The sequence below is a fragment of the Glycine soja genome, chromosome 14, assembly GCF_004193775.1.
Source record: "Glycine soja cultivar W05 chromosome 14, ASM419377v2, whole genome shotgun sequence".
Classification (NCBI taxonomy): domain Eukaryota; kingdom Viridiplantae; phylum Streptophyta; class Magnoliopsida; order Fabales; family Fabaceae; genus Glycine; species Glycine soja.
Window position 1 is genome coordinate 34,247,153 of NC_041015.1, and position 17,134 is coordinate 34,264,286.

At 35.4% G+C, this 17,134-nt stretch overlaps 1 protein-coding gene across 2 annotated transcripts in view; it reads right to left on the minus strand.

Annotated features, from left to right (window-relative positions):
* The window catches only part of LOC114384732 (small RNA degrading nuclease 5-like), a 29,454-nt gene extending 23,500 nt beyond the window's left edge, over positions 1 to 5,954 (minus strand). Inside the window, exons 1-7 of one of the 2 annotated variants that reach the window (XM_028344488.1) lie at positions 5,803 to 5,954; positions 5,092 to 5,148; positions 4,950 to 5,015; positions 2,399 to 2,532; positions 2,203 to 2,315; positions 1,067 to 1,174; positions 903 to 973 (exon numbers count right to left, since the gene is read on the minus strand). In XM_028344488.1, the coding sequence (XP_028200289.1) occupies positions 903 to 973; positions 1,067 to 1,174; positions 2,203 to 2,315; positions 2,399 to 2,532; positions 4,950 to 5,015; positions 5,092 to 5,148; positions 5,803 to 5,910 (657 nt within the window). In that variant the 5' untranslated portion in view covers positions 5,911 to 5,954. Of the gene's footprint in view, positions 1 to 902; positions 974 to 1,066; positions 1,175 to 2,202; positions 2,316 to 2,398; positions 2,533 to 3,247; positions 3,267 to 4,949; positions 5,016 to 5,091; positions 5,149 to 5,802 lie in introns of those variants that run through there. The other variant, XM_028344489.1, reaches the window with a different exon arrangement.
* Between the last annotated feature and the right edge of the window lie 11,180 nt (positions 5,955 to 17,134).

Genomic DNA, 17,134 nt, shown 5'->3' on the forward strand with positions numbered 1-17,134 from the left:
CTTTCCCACAGAACCCGAAGGAACACTTTATGCAACATACCAATGGGAATGTTGGTCGTATTAAGGCTACAAGATGGAAATGCTGGTGGGTAGCCCTCACATGGACCATATGGCAACATAGAAATAAAACAGTATTTGAGAGCCAGCCTTTCAACACAAGTAAAGTGTTGGATGATGCACTTCTCCTATTATGGTCATGGCTTAAGGTTATGGAGAAAGACTTTACAGTGCACTACAACCAGTGGTCCTCTCAGCAGGGAGATGCCTTTGGGTAAATAGGAAAGGAGGGTACATGCTAGGATTCGCTGTAGTAGATGCACCACAGGTGTAATCCTAGGCTTGGGTCCAGCTGGTCCCTAATATGAACCTCTAGGAAAGTATGTGGTACCAGCTGTGTATATCTCTATCGTTTGTATTCTCAGTACCCCAGTACTCTGCATATAATATAATTATCTATTTTTGCTGAGCAAAAAAAAAATCCCAATTAACGATGCAATGCATTGAGATAAATGAGTTCAAGATAATTAAAAAAAAATGAAATGAAATGTCGGGGATATAAAGATGTCCAAATTTGAAAAGTTTGTATAAACTTTTAAGCTTCATTATTTAAAAACTGATATCACTCTCTAGTAGATTAGGAATTTGAAAGAAAATTCTACATGAGAACCCTCTGACATTGTGATTTGTGACTCATGAATCACCATTTTAAACAAGTTTAATCTCACTCTAGTAAACAAATATTCTACAAGTATAGGGAGTAACACAATATGAACATATTTCCATAAACAGAGAAACTTGCTTCCTTGGACTAACAAAAATCTGATAAGTTTATCATCATTTAGAACTTCATTTCTAAATGATAAAAACAGCATTTTACACCAAACTGGTATTGATAGACTTACCATCTCACAATCAAGTGCCAACATATCATAAAAAGGAGATCCCGAAGGTGCGGGCAAAGTAGAAAGAAAACCTGTAGTAAACCGGCCAAATAAAAAACTTGCCCAGTAAGCAAATGTTTATACAAATTAACATATATAATTGGTAGTAGCATGGTAAAAATCACCTGGCTTATTAACAGAATATCCATTCTCTTCCAACTCTTTCTCTGTTAGTGTATAGTATGTAACAGGGAAAGGTATGTCTTTTGTAAGCTCCTTAAACGATAGACTGTCTGTATCACAACAACCTTCTTCAGCATTGCATAAAGTGACTAAATTATATAGGTTACAGGTTATATAATTGCAATGGAATGATAGCGATGCAATCATGTTTGTGGCTAGCAAGAGAACAACTCAAATGAAGTAGCTCCATGTGGTAAAAGCAGCACACTAGCCTTCACTTGTATTTGAATTCTCAGATTCAAGACTTATTTTTATTTAAACTGTAGGGATCTTAAAATGCATTCAAAATTAAGAGAAAATGCTAAAGGGTTATCAATTAAGCATAGAAGTGAAATCTCACGAACATACATCACAACTAAGAGTGAACCATGAGGAAAGTTACAAAACATATATCACTGGTCTAAGCAATCAATGTAATTTCAAAATAATGACAAATGAATATTAAACTATGTATATCAGAAGTCAGAACAAATCCCACTGCCATGGAGCCTATTTTCCTTACAGACTTAACTAGTATTCCATTCTAGATCATTAACAATCATGTAAACATATACACACAAATATTACAAAGTATTAATGAGGAAATATCATGAACCATCATTGCCAAGGTTATGTCAAGTATAGTGAGAAATTTGATCTCTTCCCCACCCCCTAAATATTACAGATATACAAACCAAAAGACAAGCCATTCCTACAAAATTTAATAGCTTACTTTTCAACTCAGTCAGCCAACATGCATCAACTATACACAATAATTTAGCAGAAAGGATTCCAGATTAATGTTATTTCTTGTTTGCTGTGATACAACACTTTTTTAGAATTAATCAGAAGGCAAAATACAGGGACTGATATCAACTATATGAGGACTTCCAGGCTTCCAGCCATAGTTATTGTACTCTTGTACTTTGACTGGGGAGAGTATAAAAACAGCATGGCAGTCCAAATAGCATTATTGACAACATTTAAGATAGTGCCACTAGGAACTTTTTTACCATTAACTTATCTAAAGAACCTCAAATTCAAGACCTACTTTCCCTACCAAAAGAGATTTGCATGTATTAGTTTGAATAATGAAAACCTTGTTGAGATGTCAGAGCAGATTTCCTCATAATTGAACTATTCTCGTCCCTTTTCCTTTTCATCTTGCATGTTAGGAGTGCATCTATCGTCTGCATACCATCTGATACACAGCTAGCCAGGAAAAAAAGGAAAAATTTAAGTGCAAAGGAATGACATTTTGAAGGAAAGAACAAGTAAATACATTTTCCACAGACCTAAGAGCTAGGACTGCCCTTGGTTTGCCACAGAAAATTTTTAATCTGGGAAGCATTTTAGACTGCGACAAGAACAAAGCTGCGTCCAGGCCTGGCACATAGAGCATAACCACTTTGGGAATAAGAGGTTTATTCTGAAAAATCAAGAGAGTGCTGCATTAGAGATTGTGGCAAAATAAAATGTGAGATGCTGTATAGGGTACAAATGGAAGGTCTTGCTATTTTAAATTGACAAGAGTGATCAACTCATTATTTGGATGTACAGAATTGGCCAACATGTATTTAATCTTAAAGCTTTTTAGGGTAGTCTAACATCAATTTCCAAGTTTAATGACATTCTAGCTTAAGAAGCATAAAAGATTGAGAAACTTGTCTTTTTGTTAAACTAACAAAAACTAGTCATGTGAGACAAAATCAAAGCCTGTTAAATGCCCCCAGCAAATTATATTAAGCAGAACCACTATATTGCATGGTCCATAATTCAAGTAATATTGAGAATAGGATGAAGATATGGAACATTTTACTGCAAAATGTAGCAGAATAATTAAAAATAAATATATGAAAACTCAGATCACTACTAGTGAAACAGAGAAAGTCTGCTGTTTAGAATGTTCACTGTCTATATCCATCATTACTACTATCATCTAGTAAGTAGGGGGAGGGAGTACCCCATTACATGGTCAAGTCATGCCACCACCTTTAGTAGGTGCTTATTAGTGGTATTTACAGATCATGTATACCAAAGAAGATTATTGGCAACAGGAATCAAACTAAGCCTTTCAAGCAAATGCTTTGACCCTAACCAACTTTGAATCAACACCCATTAGCCATCCCTAAAATCAAACACACCTTCCAGTAATGCACTTATAGAAGCAATAAGATCATCTGCAACCTCCAAGTATCTCTTTCTCTCTTGTATAACAATAATGGATCAAAGACCTAAGAATGTGTCACAAAACACCTCCAATAAAAGGATTGTCCTATATAGCAAAGCATATTATACTGAATGAGTAAATTAAGATACATCAATTAAAAGGGTTTGGTCATTGGGGTGACAGACATGGCAAAACATAGAGACTGAATATATGAAGTACCAAATTCCAAATCAGAAAGCTGAATAGTGAATCAAAAGTATCATGAATTGTAAGATCAATTATTAAAATAACAAAATATATTTTTCATTTCACATATAGAACGGTAGAAATAAGTAAGGAAATAGAATAAATTTTTATTTCCTTTTTTATCACAATAATTGGATTTTTTTTCCCTGAAAATTTCTCTCATAATGGTATTTAAATCATAGCAAGAAAAATCACTTTTTTTTGTTTTCATTCATCTGTTTGCTTTCTCTCTCCTTTGCCCAGTGTTCAAATCTCGGATAATGACACGTAGCAGCTGCCCTCAAACACGCTAGTGAGATAGCTGATAGCGAGATAACAGCTATTCTAAACAAAATTATTTATACAATGTATACTATATTATATACATATGAATTTTAAAAACTCAAAATCATAAAAATTACTCAAAATTCATGACATTCATAATTGACAAAAAAGTCATAGTTGTCTTAAGCAAAACATACACGTAAATACCAAAATAACGTCAAACACAAGTTTCCTAGATGAGAATCATCAATCATCACAATCTAAATCCAAGTCTTCTTTATCATTTTCACTACTATTACAGCAGTAGATGTAATTTTTGGAAATTGAAATCCCAAAAACAGCCCTCCCAAAAAAGCCCAACATCTCTGTTCAGAGGGCTTTTTTTGAAATCAACACATCCCATCCAATAAGGCCACTATCAGCCAACTATTTGATCCGTTATGACTGCTGCCCTATGCTGCTATTGCAGCAATGTACACTATTTAAAACCCTGCCTTTGCCATTGTTCACCTCCCACCACCCTTGCCCAGTGTTATCAATGGCGGATGGCAGAACATGGCTGAAGGCCAAGTACACCATATAAACACGCCATTGCACCTTATGGCACTGCCACGGTGGACCTCCCTTCACAAACTGCCTATGGAAGTTGGTAAAATATCTGGTACACCATTCTGCTAGGGCCTCACCCCCAATGCAAAACTGCCCAACCACCAGAGGCTTGCCACTGTTGGCGTGACCAGGTGCCGCCAAGTGTTGATCACCAATTCACTGTGTCTGGGTCCATCTGAACAGTGAGTATAGCACGTCTGAGTTCCAGACCTCTCTATCAACAAGATTTTGGTGACATCCAGCCATCAGAGACTTGGTTTGTCACTCCACAGTGGCTATTTGCCTTGCATTCCCAGTATTCATCTGTGATGATATCACCGGAATCACAACTGAATCAGGACTCGTGTGATTCCAGTGACAAAACAATTACAATACCCCCACCCAATCTGTTTAGATTGGGTGAAGACTCCCATGAACATGATACATGAAACAGTTGACGTGGTTCCCACTACCACGAAAGCAGTTTGGAATACACATGCTAAACAACTAGAAATAAAATTTATTTTATCATATTTTCTGTTGCAAATATATTTTTGGACATAAAAGATGATCTGTACCTTAATAAAAACCCATGACGGCATAAATCCTTCACCGAGCACCCAAGTTACAAGTCCTTGAACATCCTGCTTCACAATACAAATCCCATTCATAACTACTTTGATTCAAATTTCAAGTCAAACAATGGTGGTAAAAGCCTACACTAAGATTGAGAGTTGAATTATCTTCTGGTGAGTTGAAAACAACATCCGCCTTGCCCTGCAAAAGCACAACAGATTAATCAATTTCGGTTAATTATGCCCAACAAAACAAAACCCCATTAACAAACAAACACAAGCATAACCAGGAAAACTTATTGTAGATGGTAATTTAGGACGGCATTTACAAGACCATGTGACCAATTAGTGCTAATCTGCGCTGGTGTGCATATATGTGTGGTTATTAACAAATAACAATGTATTACTTCAGCATTTCATGGGACTATAACTTATCCGTGCATAACAAACAACATAGACTTAAAAGATCTATCAATGAAAACATTGAATAAATATGAAACATTCAGTTCCTAAACCCACGAAAGGGGGAAACTAGAAATTGGAAACTCTCAAACCATTTCACCCCAATTGGATCGCACAAACAATCCCGAATCGGCTAAGAAGACAATGTGAAAAAGTTAATCAAACCAATGGTTTTGCTCTAACTCAAACTACAACTTCAAAATCAGGTATCCCATCCCAAAGCCACAGGCACCTCATCATCATTAAAACCACATTTTAATCAAAAACAAAAGTCCAAACTTAATGTCCAAAAGCGGAACAGAAACATAGAAAGCAAAATCTTCCTCTGAATAAAAATTAAAATAAAATGAATAACGCAGGCATTGAATACGGAAATAAAGATACGAAAATATACTTCGGGTCCATAAATGTCGTAGAACTTGCCGCGTTTCTTGGTAGAAGTAGAATCCTCTTCTTCTTCGGCGCCACGGAGAGTTTTATTTTCGGCTTCCAAGGAACCCATTCTCTCAGCGGCTACTACTTGGGACACTTTGTTCGGAAACGACACAGCACAAATTTTATTTTTTATTTTTGTGGAATTGGGTAAATAGTGGACTGGGTTGTGCGGGACGGGTCAGCGATTTGAATCCTGCATCTCCCATATTGAATTCTGCACCTCCCAAATTTTAAAACTCCTAAACTACCCTTTTCATATTATACCTTTCTAAAATTTGTGGTTCATAATAGTAAAAAATAGCTTTTGAAATATTTATTCCATAAGAGTAAAAATCATTTTTTGCCTTTTGAAATAAGTGTTTCATAACAATAAAAAGTAACATCTAGAATAGGTGTTGTATAACAGTAATAAATAGTTTTCGCCTTCTAGAATAGGTGTTCCATAATAGTAAAAAATAGCTTCCAAAATAGGTGTTTCATAATAGTAAAAAATAGTTTTATCTTTCGAAATAAGTGTTTCATAACAATAAAAAATAGATTCCAGAATAAGCATTCCATAACAGTAAAAAATAGCTTCAAGAATAGGTGTTCCATAACAATAAAAATAGCTTTTACCTTCCAGAATAAGTGTTACATAATAGTAAAAAATAGTTTTTAGAATGCATATTCCATAATAGTAAAAATAGTGGTTGAAAATAAAAAATAAAATAGGTGTTCCATTACAGTAAAAAATAGCTTCTAGAATAGGTGTTCCATGATCGTAAAAAATAGTTTTTCGAATGCTTGTTCCATAATAGTAAAAATAATGGTTGAAAATTAAAAAATAAACATTTTATGTATTTTAGAAAGCCTATTTCAAAATTCAATCTATATTCTAGAATAGTCATTCCATAATGCTACTATATAGCTTCTAGAATCATTTTTCCAGAAAAATGGTTGAAAAAAAACCATTTTAGAATTATCATTCTGGAAGACAAAACATCATGATCTAGATCGCATTCTTACCTTCAATGGTGACACACAAAGGAAGGAAGAAGGCAGGAGGACGCTTTACGACTGCATGACTCATTAGGAGGAGGTTGTGAGGCTATCGTGAAGAAGGTGAAGTCGTGGGAGAAGTTGTTGTCGCGGGTGAAGAAGCTATTGTCATGAGTAGTTCCACACATAGGAAAGTTTTAGGGTTGGGGAAGGATAGTTTGGTATTTTCAGACATAAATGGAGGGTGCAGAATACACATGAGAGTGTAGGATTCAATTCCTTTTCAACCTTTCTAAAAATCATGGGGCTCACCCTAAAACAAAAGCTTGAGAGTGCAACCTTCAGAGTGGTACAAGGGGGTTGTTCTTGACCCCATTGGAATTGTTATTGGCCCCTACCAAGGGGCTGATAGCTTTTTTATTCTGAGAATGCCTTTTCCACGAAATCATGATTTCGTTACACAACTAAATTCGCCCCCCTTGTCACAATAGAATTGTGATTCCATCGTATATTATGCAATAAAATATATAATAGAATCATGATTCTTTTGTATAATTTTCCCCCTAGACACAACAATGAATTAAAATTCTATTGTTTTTTTTTTTGCACCCCCTTATCACAATGGAATCTCAATTATATTCTTTAACTTATTTTATCACAATGGAATCAAGATTTCATCATTATTTTCTTTGGCACCCCTCTTATCCCAAAGAAATCATGATTCTATCCCTTATCACAAAGAAATCAAGATTTCGTTATGATAAAAAAACATTAACAATGGAATTTCAATTATGTTGCATTGTATTTTAAAAATTGAATAAAAAAAGGAATTTTGCATTTTTATTGATTGAACACTGCAAAATTGCATTTATTGACTGAACAATGTTTTTCCTTAGATGTATTGACTGAACATAGTTTTTCTTAAGGCGTATTGACTAAACATTGCTTTTCTAGAGACATATTGATTGGACACTGTTTTTCTCGAGACATATTGATTGGACACTGTTTTTTTCTAGCATGCATACCAACCCTATTAAATATAGACACAGTCTAAATTGTCTATATTGTTCAACCAAAGCCATTGCATTCTCCTCTACCTCTAAAGCCACATTTGTTCGTGTGGAAGCAATGTCTTCCAAGATTATTTTGATGATGCTAAAGAATCAAGAGTCAAACGAGTTTCAAGAATCAAGATCAAGATTCAAGAATAATCAAGATCAAGATTCAAGTAAAGAATCAAGACTCAAGATTTAAGAATCAAGAGAAAACTCAATCAAGATAAGTATTAAGAGTTTTTCAAAACATTGAATAGCGCAAGAATTTTTCAAAAAGAAAAATCTTTTACCAAAGAATTTTACTCTCTAGTAATCGATTACCAGAAGGCAGTAATCGATTATCAGTAGCCAACATTCTTTCAAAATTGATTTACAAAGCTGTAATTGATTACCATAATCATGTAATCGATTACAAATGTTTTAAAACGTTAGATTTCAAATTTCAAGAGTCACAACTTGTGATAAAACTTTTTCAAATCATTTCAAACTTGTGTAATCGATTACACAATACTTGTAATCGATTATCAGTGTTTCTAAACGTTTTGATTTTTAAATTTAAACATGAAGAGTCACATCTGTTGATGTGTAATCGATTACACTATGAAAGAATTTTTCAAAAGTCACAACCTTTAAGTGACTAGTTTTCAAAAAGAGTCACAACTTTTAAAGTGACTAGTTTTTCAAAAGAGTCACAACTTTTAAAGTGACTAGTTTTAAAGAAATTGCCAAGAGTCACAAACTTTAACTTGAGTCATCAAATGATTATAAATATGTGACCATGGCATGAATTTCAAAAACTGATTCCTTTCATGCATAACAGATTTCTTTCATTCATTTCTCTTCATCTTTCTAAAAGTTTTTGTTCAATACTTTCTCTTTCAAGAAAAGTTCATTGACCAAAAACTTGTACTATTCTTTTTCTTCATTCCTTCTCTCTTGCCAAAAGATTCAGAGGACTAACCGCCTGAGAATTCTTTTGTTTCTTCCCTTCTCCCTCTTGACAAAAGATTTCAAAGGACTAACCGACTGAGATATCTTTTTCCCTTTCCCTTTAAACAAAAGATTTCAAAGGACTAACCACCTGAGATATCTTTTGTTTCCCCTTACAAAGATTTAAGGGACTAATTGCCTAAGAATTCTTTGTCTTAACACATTGGAGCGTACATCCTTTGTGGTACAAGTAGAGCATACATCTACTTGGGTTGTGATACTGAGAACAAGAGAGGATACATCACTTGTGGATCAGTTCAAGTGGAGCGTACATCGACTTGGTTGTCCAAAGAGAACAAGGGAGGGTACATCCCTTGTGGATCTTTGCTTGTAAAGGATTTTACAAGGTTATTGGAAATCTCAAGAACCGATGGTTGCTTGGGGACTGGATGTAGGCACGGGTTGTGGCCGAACCAGTATAAATCTTGTGTTTGTCTTCTTCTTCCCTACACTCTTTACTTTTCCGCTGTGTACTTTTTATTTCTGCTTTACTTTTGTCTAAGTTATTGTTTCTGTTCTTTACTTTCTCAAAACTTAGTAGTAAAGCCTAATTGAATCTAGTAACATTAAGAAGGATAAATTTTAAATTAGTCAAGACATGTTCATAATTAATTCAACCCCCTCTTCTTAATTATTCCGAGGCCACTTGATCCAATAGTCTGAGCCACCTATACCTTGGTGACAACTTCTCCAGTTCCCACCACCTACTCCAATAGAATTTTCATGTGAACCTTCATTTACACCATCGTCGCTTGAAACATTTGATGTGTTCCAGTTACTATTGCTTCTCTAAATGGTGTTTTGATTAGAATCTCCAGATCTAGAATTCTAATTGCTTTTCTTGCCCTAGTTAGAATCTTTATTTCCAGGATCCTCAAAACTCTAATTAGAATTCATGTTTTCATTCCCAGAAATCTAAGAGGATTTTTTAGAGTTCCAAGTCAAAATGGTTCTAAAGTCGTCAAAATAAGTGAGGATATGTCGCTTGATGCTTTAAGAAAAACAATTGCAGACGTCATCGAAGATAACAAAATTTTACTTGACCTTTTTTACCACCAACCTATTTATATAGGTGATGGTTGTATTGAATATGAGTGTATGGAGCTTAAATGCGACGATGATGTGGGAAAAATATTTTTCATCTTTTTGGAACTTAGTAGCAAAGGTCTGATTGAATTGAATGCAACTTTTGGTCGATCTCTAGATGAAGTCCTTGCCATATTGTGCAAACTAAGGAAACCCAGATTTATTGATGAGATCATTGCTCTGATGCGTGAATTTATACAGTTATGTTTGTTTTTACTTTATAAAAATTGTAAACTGGACTTTTTTTAAGAAAAGTTTGTATTATCAGTGTTTCTTTAGTTGTTCATGTTGACATTTATTTTATAAATCAATTGAAGAAATAGTTCTTGTTACTAGGTCCGTGTTGTTTAAACAATTGTTGAACGCCAAAAAAAAGTAATTTAACCACAACATAAACTAAAAAAATGTCAAAACAACAATAATTATGCATAATACATCAAAATATACTAATAATACAACAATACAACAAAAGTCAATGGCCTCTACCCCTATCCCTACCAGTCCTTTTCCTAGGTCTCTCTGCATCTAAGTTGCACCCAACTGCTAAGCCCTCCTACAACAATTCCAAAGTGTATTGCATGAGGTGATGGTGACTCATTCCCCTTGGCATAGCTTTGAGGTCCAACAAGAAAGCTTTGCATAGCTTCTGACGCTATCCAAAATCAATCCCGCAATAGCAATTACATTACAATTAGTAATTATTTTTTCAGTGACAATGCAGGAAAAAATCAACAAAATTCAATTTGGATTACCTGGCAAGAGAGGTCTCCACCTGGTACAAGGCCTAATAGTGGTTGCCCAGGTTGTGGTTGTACTCTGACGTGTGGTAAATGTACAGGACCATGTGGTGATTGTCCTTTTGATAGAATGACAGAGGGTGAGAAACTTTGTAAAACCAAGGAAGATAGATAGTCCTAAGTGTTGGAATTTTAGGGGATCGTTATAAAATACCAATAACCACCAAGAACACATTAGTTAGATTATCAAGAAGAGTTTTAGGAATACTTGGATTCGTAATGGTTGATCAACAAATGAACACATTTCTAATTTAGACAATGCTTAAGTTTTTTTTTATTGTCCTGAAATAATTTTTGTGGGAGTTCTAAGGTGAAATATGAGTAATCTTGGTATGCAACACTAGAAAGTAGTAAAGTGCATTATGCGTCAATTGAAGAGAACAAGAAACTACATGTTTTCATATCAAAAGTCTAGAACTTTAGAGATCATTGGGTATTTTAACTTTGATTTTTTCAGAATGTCTTAATAGCAATCACTTCACATAAGGATCTACATTTAACCATGTTAGTGGAGTTAATATTTTGCTATGAGACATCATACTAGAATTTATGATTGCTAAATTATTATAACTGGCTTGCCTGTTGTTGCCAACATTAAGTAGCCATCGAGTGTTTATTGGGACAATATCTTAGCGATCTTATTAAGGATTCAACTAAGTAAAAGTTTGTTGACATAAAGTATTTGGTTGTTAAATAAAGAATCTAGAAAATATAGATTTGTATAGAACATATAAGGACTCATTTCATGCTAGCTGATCCACTTACTAGAGGTATGAGACTTAAAGTTTTTCATGAGCACAATGCTCATATGGGTGTAATTCCTAATAGTACCTTAGTTGAGTGGGAGTTTTACTTATGTTCTATATCTTATGGTTTACAAATATTTTGTTGTTTCAATTTTCTATAGAAATAAAGTTGAAGTTAATCATTTCATTATAAGCTTATTTTGTTTGCAATATTTATGTTGTGTGTGGATTGATTTCTATAAAGAATAAAGTTTAGACCAATTGGAAATAGGCATGACTGAGATCACATTGCATGTAACTTTCATGTTGCTTATCCATATTGACCTATGTCATTGAGTGTACTAATGTAGTAGTCATTGGGGTCTAGTTACATTTATTGATGCAATCCTCCCTAGGAAGGGACCAATCACTAGAACCATGAGCAAGAGGCTCCAAGAAGATTGGGCTAGAGCTGCTGAAGAAGGCCCTAGGGTTCTCATGAACCTTAGGGTAGATTTCTGAGCCCATGGGCCAAGGTTGGGTCCAATTATCTTTGTACATATTAGACTAGGATGTCATTATATTTGGTCCTTGTATTTAGGGCTCCATATTGTAGGTAGGGTACCCTAGAAATATAGGATTTTTCAGCCCTTGTATTTTTGGGCACCTAAACTAGTTTTTGTATTAGGGGTAGTTTTGTAATTTCATATGCACTAAGTGGATATTTGATGTGTGTGGTTGGAAATAAATTTAATTGAATTGGTAGAAGCCCAATCCAATTAAATTTTAGAGGGGGAGGTGAGCATTTGCTTACTACACCCCATTGCCACATCATATAGTCACACTTTGTGCATGTCCTTCATGCTTTTCATGCCTCATGACACCTAAGCACACTTAGTGGAGAATCTTGGAATTGATCTTGGATTAGTGGGCTGAACCATAACTAAAATTCACTAATCATAATTAGTGAAATTTTGGCTCCAAAGTTTGGCTCCACAAATTCAATTTCAAATTCAAGTGAAATTTGAATTTCCCTCTAATTTCATTCATAATATTCTTGTGCTGAACCTTAGATCTAAATTTTCTTCCAAAATATTGATTAGAAAAAAAAACACAAAAATCTAAGTGTAAATCACTTAATCCATGTTGTCTTAGAGTCATGTTTAGTCATAGTAATTGTCACATTATGTTCTAAGTTTGTGTTGAATTTTTATTTTCTTGATTGAATTCTAGATACATTTGTTCATGTATTCTTGTCATTCTTAGCCTATCTTTTGAATTTTGAGTCTAATTCATGCATGTTATTTAGTTCATAACATGTTCTAAATCAATTCCTAGAAGTAGTCTTGTTGTTGAACTCTTTTTTTTTTTTGTTTTCTAAGTTTCCTACATGATGCCTATGATGAAGTTGAGTTGTGGTGCTGAGTTGTGGCTGGATTTGTGAATCAAAATAAGTCTTAAGCTCTCTTGAATTGTGTTATTCAATATAATTGAGCATAAGCAAACACAAATTGTAACTATCCAAGCCTTAAGCAACATAAACACTACTCTTGATTTCTAGGTTGAAATTGCTGGTGCTGGCAGCTTGAATATACGAACTTGTATAAATTACTGGGAATTGGTCACTACGTTTTTTGAGCTGAAAGTTTTACTGAATTTTCTAGACATCTGGACCAAAATTATAAAAAAAGAACCAAGCGATTTGGATTAAAGGAAAAAATTAGAAAAATCGCACAAGTTGGCAGACAAATCAGTGTCCAGGGAAAAAAAAGTGAAAGGAAAGTGTGCTTGTTGTTTTGGCTCAAAATTTGTTCTATAATTGGTGCCTATTTTATACCAATCCTAGTTCTGAAATTTAAATTGAAAATTATTGTGAAAACAAGTGCCAAAACTATAGGTTTCTTGAGTCTTTTTTTTTTAGTTTTTCTACTCTACTCTAGAGCCATTCTAGGTTTCTCTTTGAGTCCTAGCTTGCTTTTTTGTGCTTTTCATTGCTTTAATTGTTGAATAATCCTTGAAAATTTGTCTTGTTAAAACTCTATTGGTTTAGCTTTCATTTCATTTTTTTTTTGTCTTTGGTTATTGCTTGTCTCTTTGTTTCCTTGGTTGTGAGTTGCCATATAGGGAATTGGAAAGGAGGATTGGTGCCATATCTTGAAGAATTTGAGTCAAGAAGAAAGGGGCCAACCACCTTAAGAGCTATTGGACTAAGAAGCACTCCAAATTGAGTGAAACACTAAAGAGAGAATAGCCACCACAATTGAGGACTTTTTTTTTCTTTGTAATTTTGTAATTGGCAATTTGTTTTGCTTTCAAATTTTGTAACAAAAAGGTCTTTCATTGGAAGTAAGTTGGGAGCCTCCGCTAGGTCACCCTACTTCCATTTGTGTGTAATAATTTTAGGCAATTTTCCCTTAGGATAGTGAGTGTTTTGTTGGGAACCTTAAATGAGGTCATCCAAACACTCTTAGGATCCGCCTAGTTTACATTTCTTGCACTTTAATTTCTTGCTTACTTTCATAGCTTATTTCTTTTACTCTCCATTGTCAAACCACCTAGATAGCTTGCCTTTTACCAATTAGTTTTTACCTTATCTTTCACACCTCTTTTAGTGTTTATTTTGGCTAGTTTCAACCATAGTTTCTTTTTACTTTTGTTTTCAAACCCCCAACAAGAAAGAACCATAACTTAGGAACCAACATGAGTCTTCATTCTTCATCTAGTGTTAATGGTGAGGGTTCTACTCCTAAGGACCCCTTGCATAAGATATTAGATGAGTTGAGATCCCTTAAGTTGTGGAAATAAAAACAAGAGAGAAAAAAAAAGGTAAAAAAAGAGTGGAAGAAATAAGTCAAGATGAAAGAGAGAAAATAACAGAGGAAGAAAGAAGAAAAATAATGAAAGAAATGAAAAGAGAAAAACATGCCTCCTATAGTAGTCATGACTCTTGCAAGAGTTTAAGTGAAGAACTTAGCGACTATTATAGAGGGCGTCATAGTTCACATACTAAACATCACTCCCAAAGAAGAGAAAAGGATAGAAGGCCTCAAGAGGTTAACATTAGCCTCCCATATTTCCACGGAAAAGATAATGTTGAGGCATACTTAGATTGGGAAATGAAGGTTGAACAACTCTTTGCTTGCCATCATATTAGCGAAGAGAGAAAAGTTCCATTGGCTACCCTTAGCTTTCAAGGGTATGCCCTCTATTGGTGGACTTCCCTTGTTAAAGAACGAAGGATTCATGGGGATCCTCCAGTAGAGTATTGGAATGATCTTAAGAGTGCCCTTAGGAAGAGGCACATTCCCTCCTACTATGAAAGGGAGCTTATGGACAAGCTCCAAAGGCTTAGACAAGGGAGTATGAGTGTTGAAGAATATAGACAACAAATGGAACTACTCCTTTTAAGAGCTGGACTTAGGGAGGAGGAAAGAACAAGCATAGCTAGGTTCCTTAGTGGGCTCAATATGGAAGTGAGGGACAAGGTTGAACTCCTTCCATATAGGGACCTAGATGAGCTAGTCCAACTTTGTATAAGAGTGGAGCAACAACTTAAAAGAAAGCCTTCTTCAAAATCTTATGGCTCTCACTCTTATCCAAGGAAGGACCAAGCCCATGGAATTTTAGGGGCTGGACCTTCAAAACCCAAGGAAGATAAGGGTAAGACCATAGAGAAATACACCCCTAAGACTAGTTCCCAAGAAAGGACTAGCAACATTAAATGCTTCAAATGTCTTGGGAGAGGTCACATTGCCTCTCAATGCCCCACAAAGAAAACCATGATCATGAGGGGTCAAGACATTTATAGTAGTCAAGAGGAGTCTACTTCTTACCCTTCCTCTAGTGGAAGTGAAGATGAAGTAAGGGGTGAAGAGTCTAGTGAGGAAGTCTAGACCCATGAAGAAGGTGACCTCTTAATGGTTAGAAGGCTCCTTGGAGGTCAATCTTGTGATCTATCTCAATCCCAAAGAGAGAACATCTTTCATACAAGATGCAAAATTTTAGATAAAACTTGTTCTCTCATTGTGGATAGTGGATCTTGTTGCAATTGTTGTAGCACAAGATTAGTTTCCAAGTTGAACCTCACTATCATTCCCCACCCAAAACCTTATAAACTTCAATGGCTCAATGAGCAAGGGGAAATGATAGTTAACCAACAAGTGAAGGTACCTTTCTCCATTGGGACATATAAGGATGAAGTTAATTGTGATATAGTTCCCATGGAGGCAGGACATATTCTTTTAGGAAGGCCATGGCAATTTGATAGGAAGATCATTTATAATGGCCTAACTAATGAGATTACCCTCACCCATCTTGGCACTAAATTTGTGTTGCATCCTCAAACACCTTCACAGGTGGCCAAAGATCAACTAACTATGAAAGATAAGAGGGATGAGGAAGAAAAATTAGAAAAACAAAAGAAAAAGAAGGATAGTAAGGCCTTGTCTTCAAAGGCCAGGGGGAAGGAAAAAGAGGGAAAGGATTCCTCCAAGAAGATTGTTAAGAAGGAAAATCATTTTGCAACAAAAGGTGATATTAAAATAGCACTCCTTCTTAAACAATCTTTCTACCTTCTCCTATCAAGGGAAACATCCCTTAGCACTGCCACAATTCCTACATTTGAGACCTTACCCCCAAAGGTCCAAGAACTCTTACATGAATTTGGTGATATATTTCCCAAAGAGATACCCCCTAGGCTACCTCTTTTAAGGGGAATAGAACACCAAATAGATTTAGTCCCAAGAGCAAGCCTTCCTAATAGGCCAGCCTATAGGACTAACCCTCAAGAGACTAAGGAGATAGAGTCTCAGGTTAAAGAATTGTTGGAGAAGGGCTAGGTCCAAGAGAGCCTAAGCCCATGTGTTGTGCCAGTGTTGTTGGTGCCCAAAATGGATGGTACGTGGAGATAAAGTATAGGCACCCCATTCCTAGACTTGATGATTTGCTTGATGAGTTGCATGGTGCCAATATCTTCTCAAAAATTGATCTTAAAAGTGGTTATCACCAAATCAGTATGAAAAAGGGAGATGAGTGGAAAACTGCTTTCAAGACCAAGTTTGGTTTGTATGAATGGCTAGTGATGCCTTTAGGGCTCACTAATGCACCAAGCACCTTTATGAGGCTTATGCATGATGTCTTAAGGGATTTCATAGGTAGATTTGTAGTTGTTTATTTTGATGATATTTTAGTGTATAGTAGGAGCCTAGATGATCACTTAGGACATCTCAGACAAGTTCTTTCAGTCCTTAGGAAAAACACCCTCTATGCAAATATAGAGAAGTGTACCTTTTGTGTAGATAATATAGTTTTCTTAGGTTTTGTAGTTGGTAGAAATGGGGTCCAAGTGGACCCTGAGAAAATCAAGGCCATCCAAGAATGGCCCACCCCAAAAAGTGTGGGAGATATTAGGAGCTTCCATGGGTTAGCAAGCTTCTATAGAAGGTTCGTTCCTAATTTCTCTACAATTGCATCACCTCTCAATGAGCTGGTGAAGAAGAATGTGGCATTTACCTGGGGTGAAAAACAAGAGCAAGCCTTTGCTTTGCTCAAAGAAAAGCTTACTAAGGCACTTGTTCTAGCTCTTCCTGACTTTTCTAAAACTTTTGAGCTAGAATGTGATGCCTCTGGAGAGGGAGTTGGAGCTGTATTGTTACAAGGTG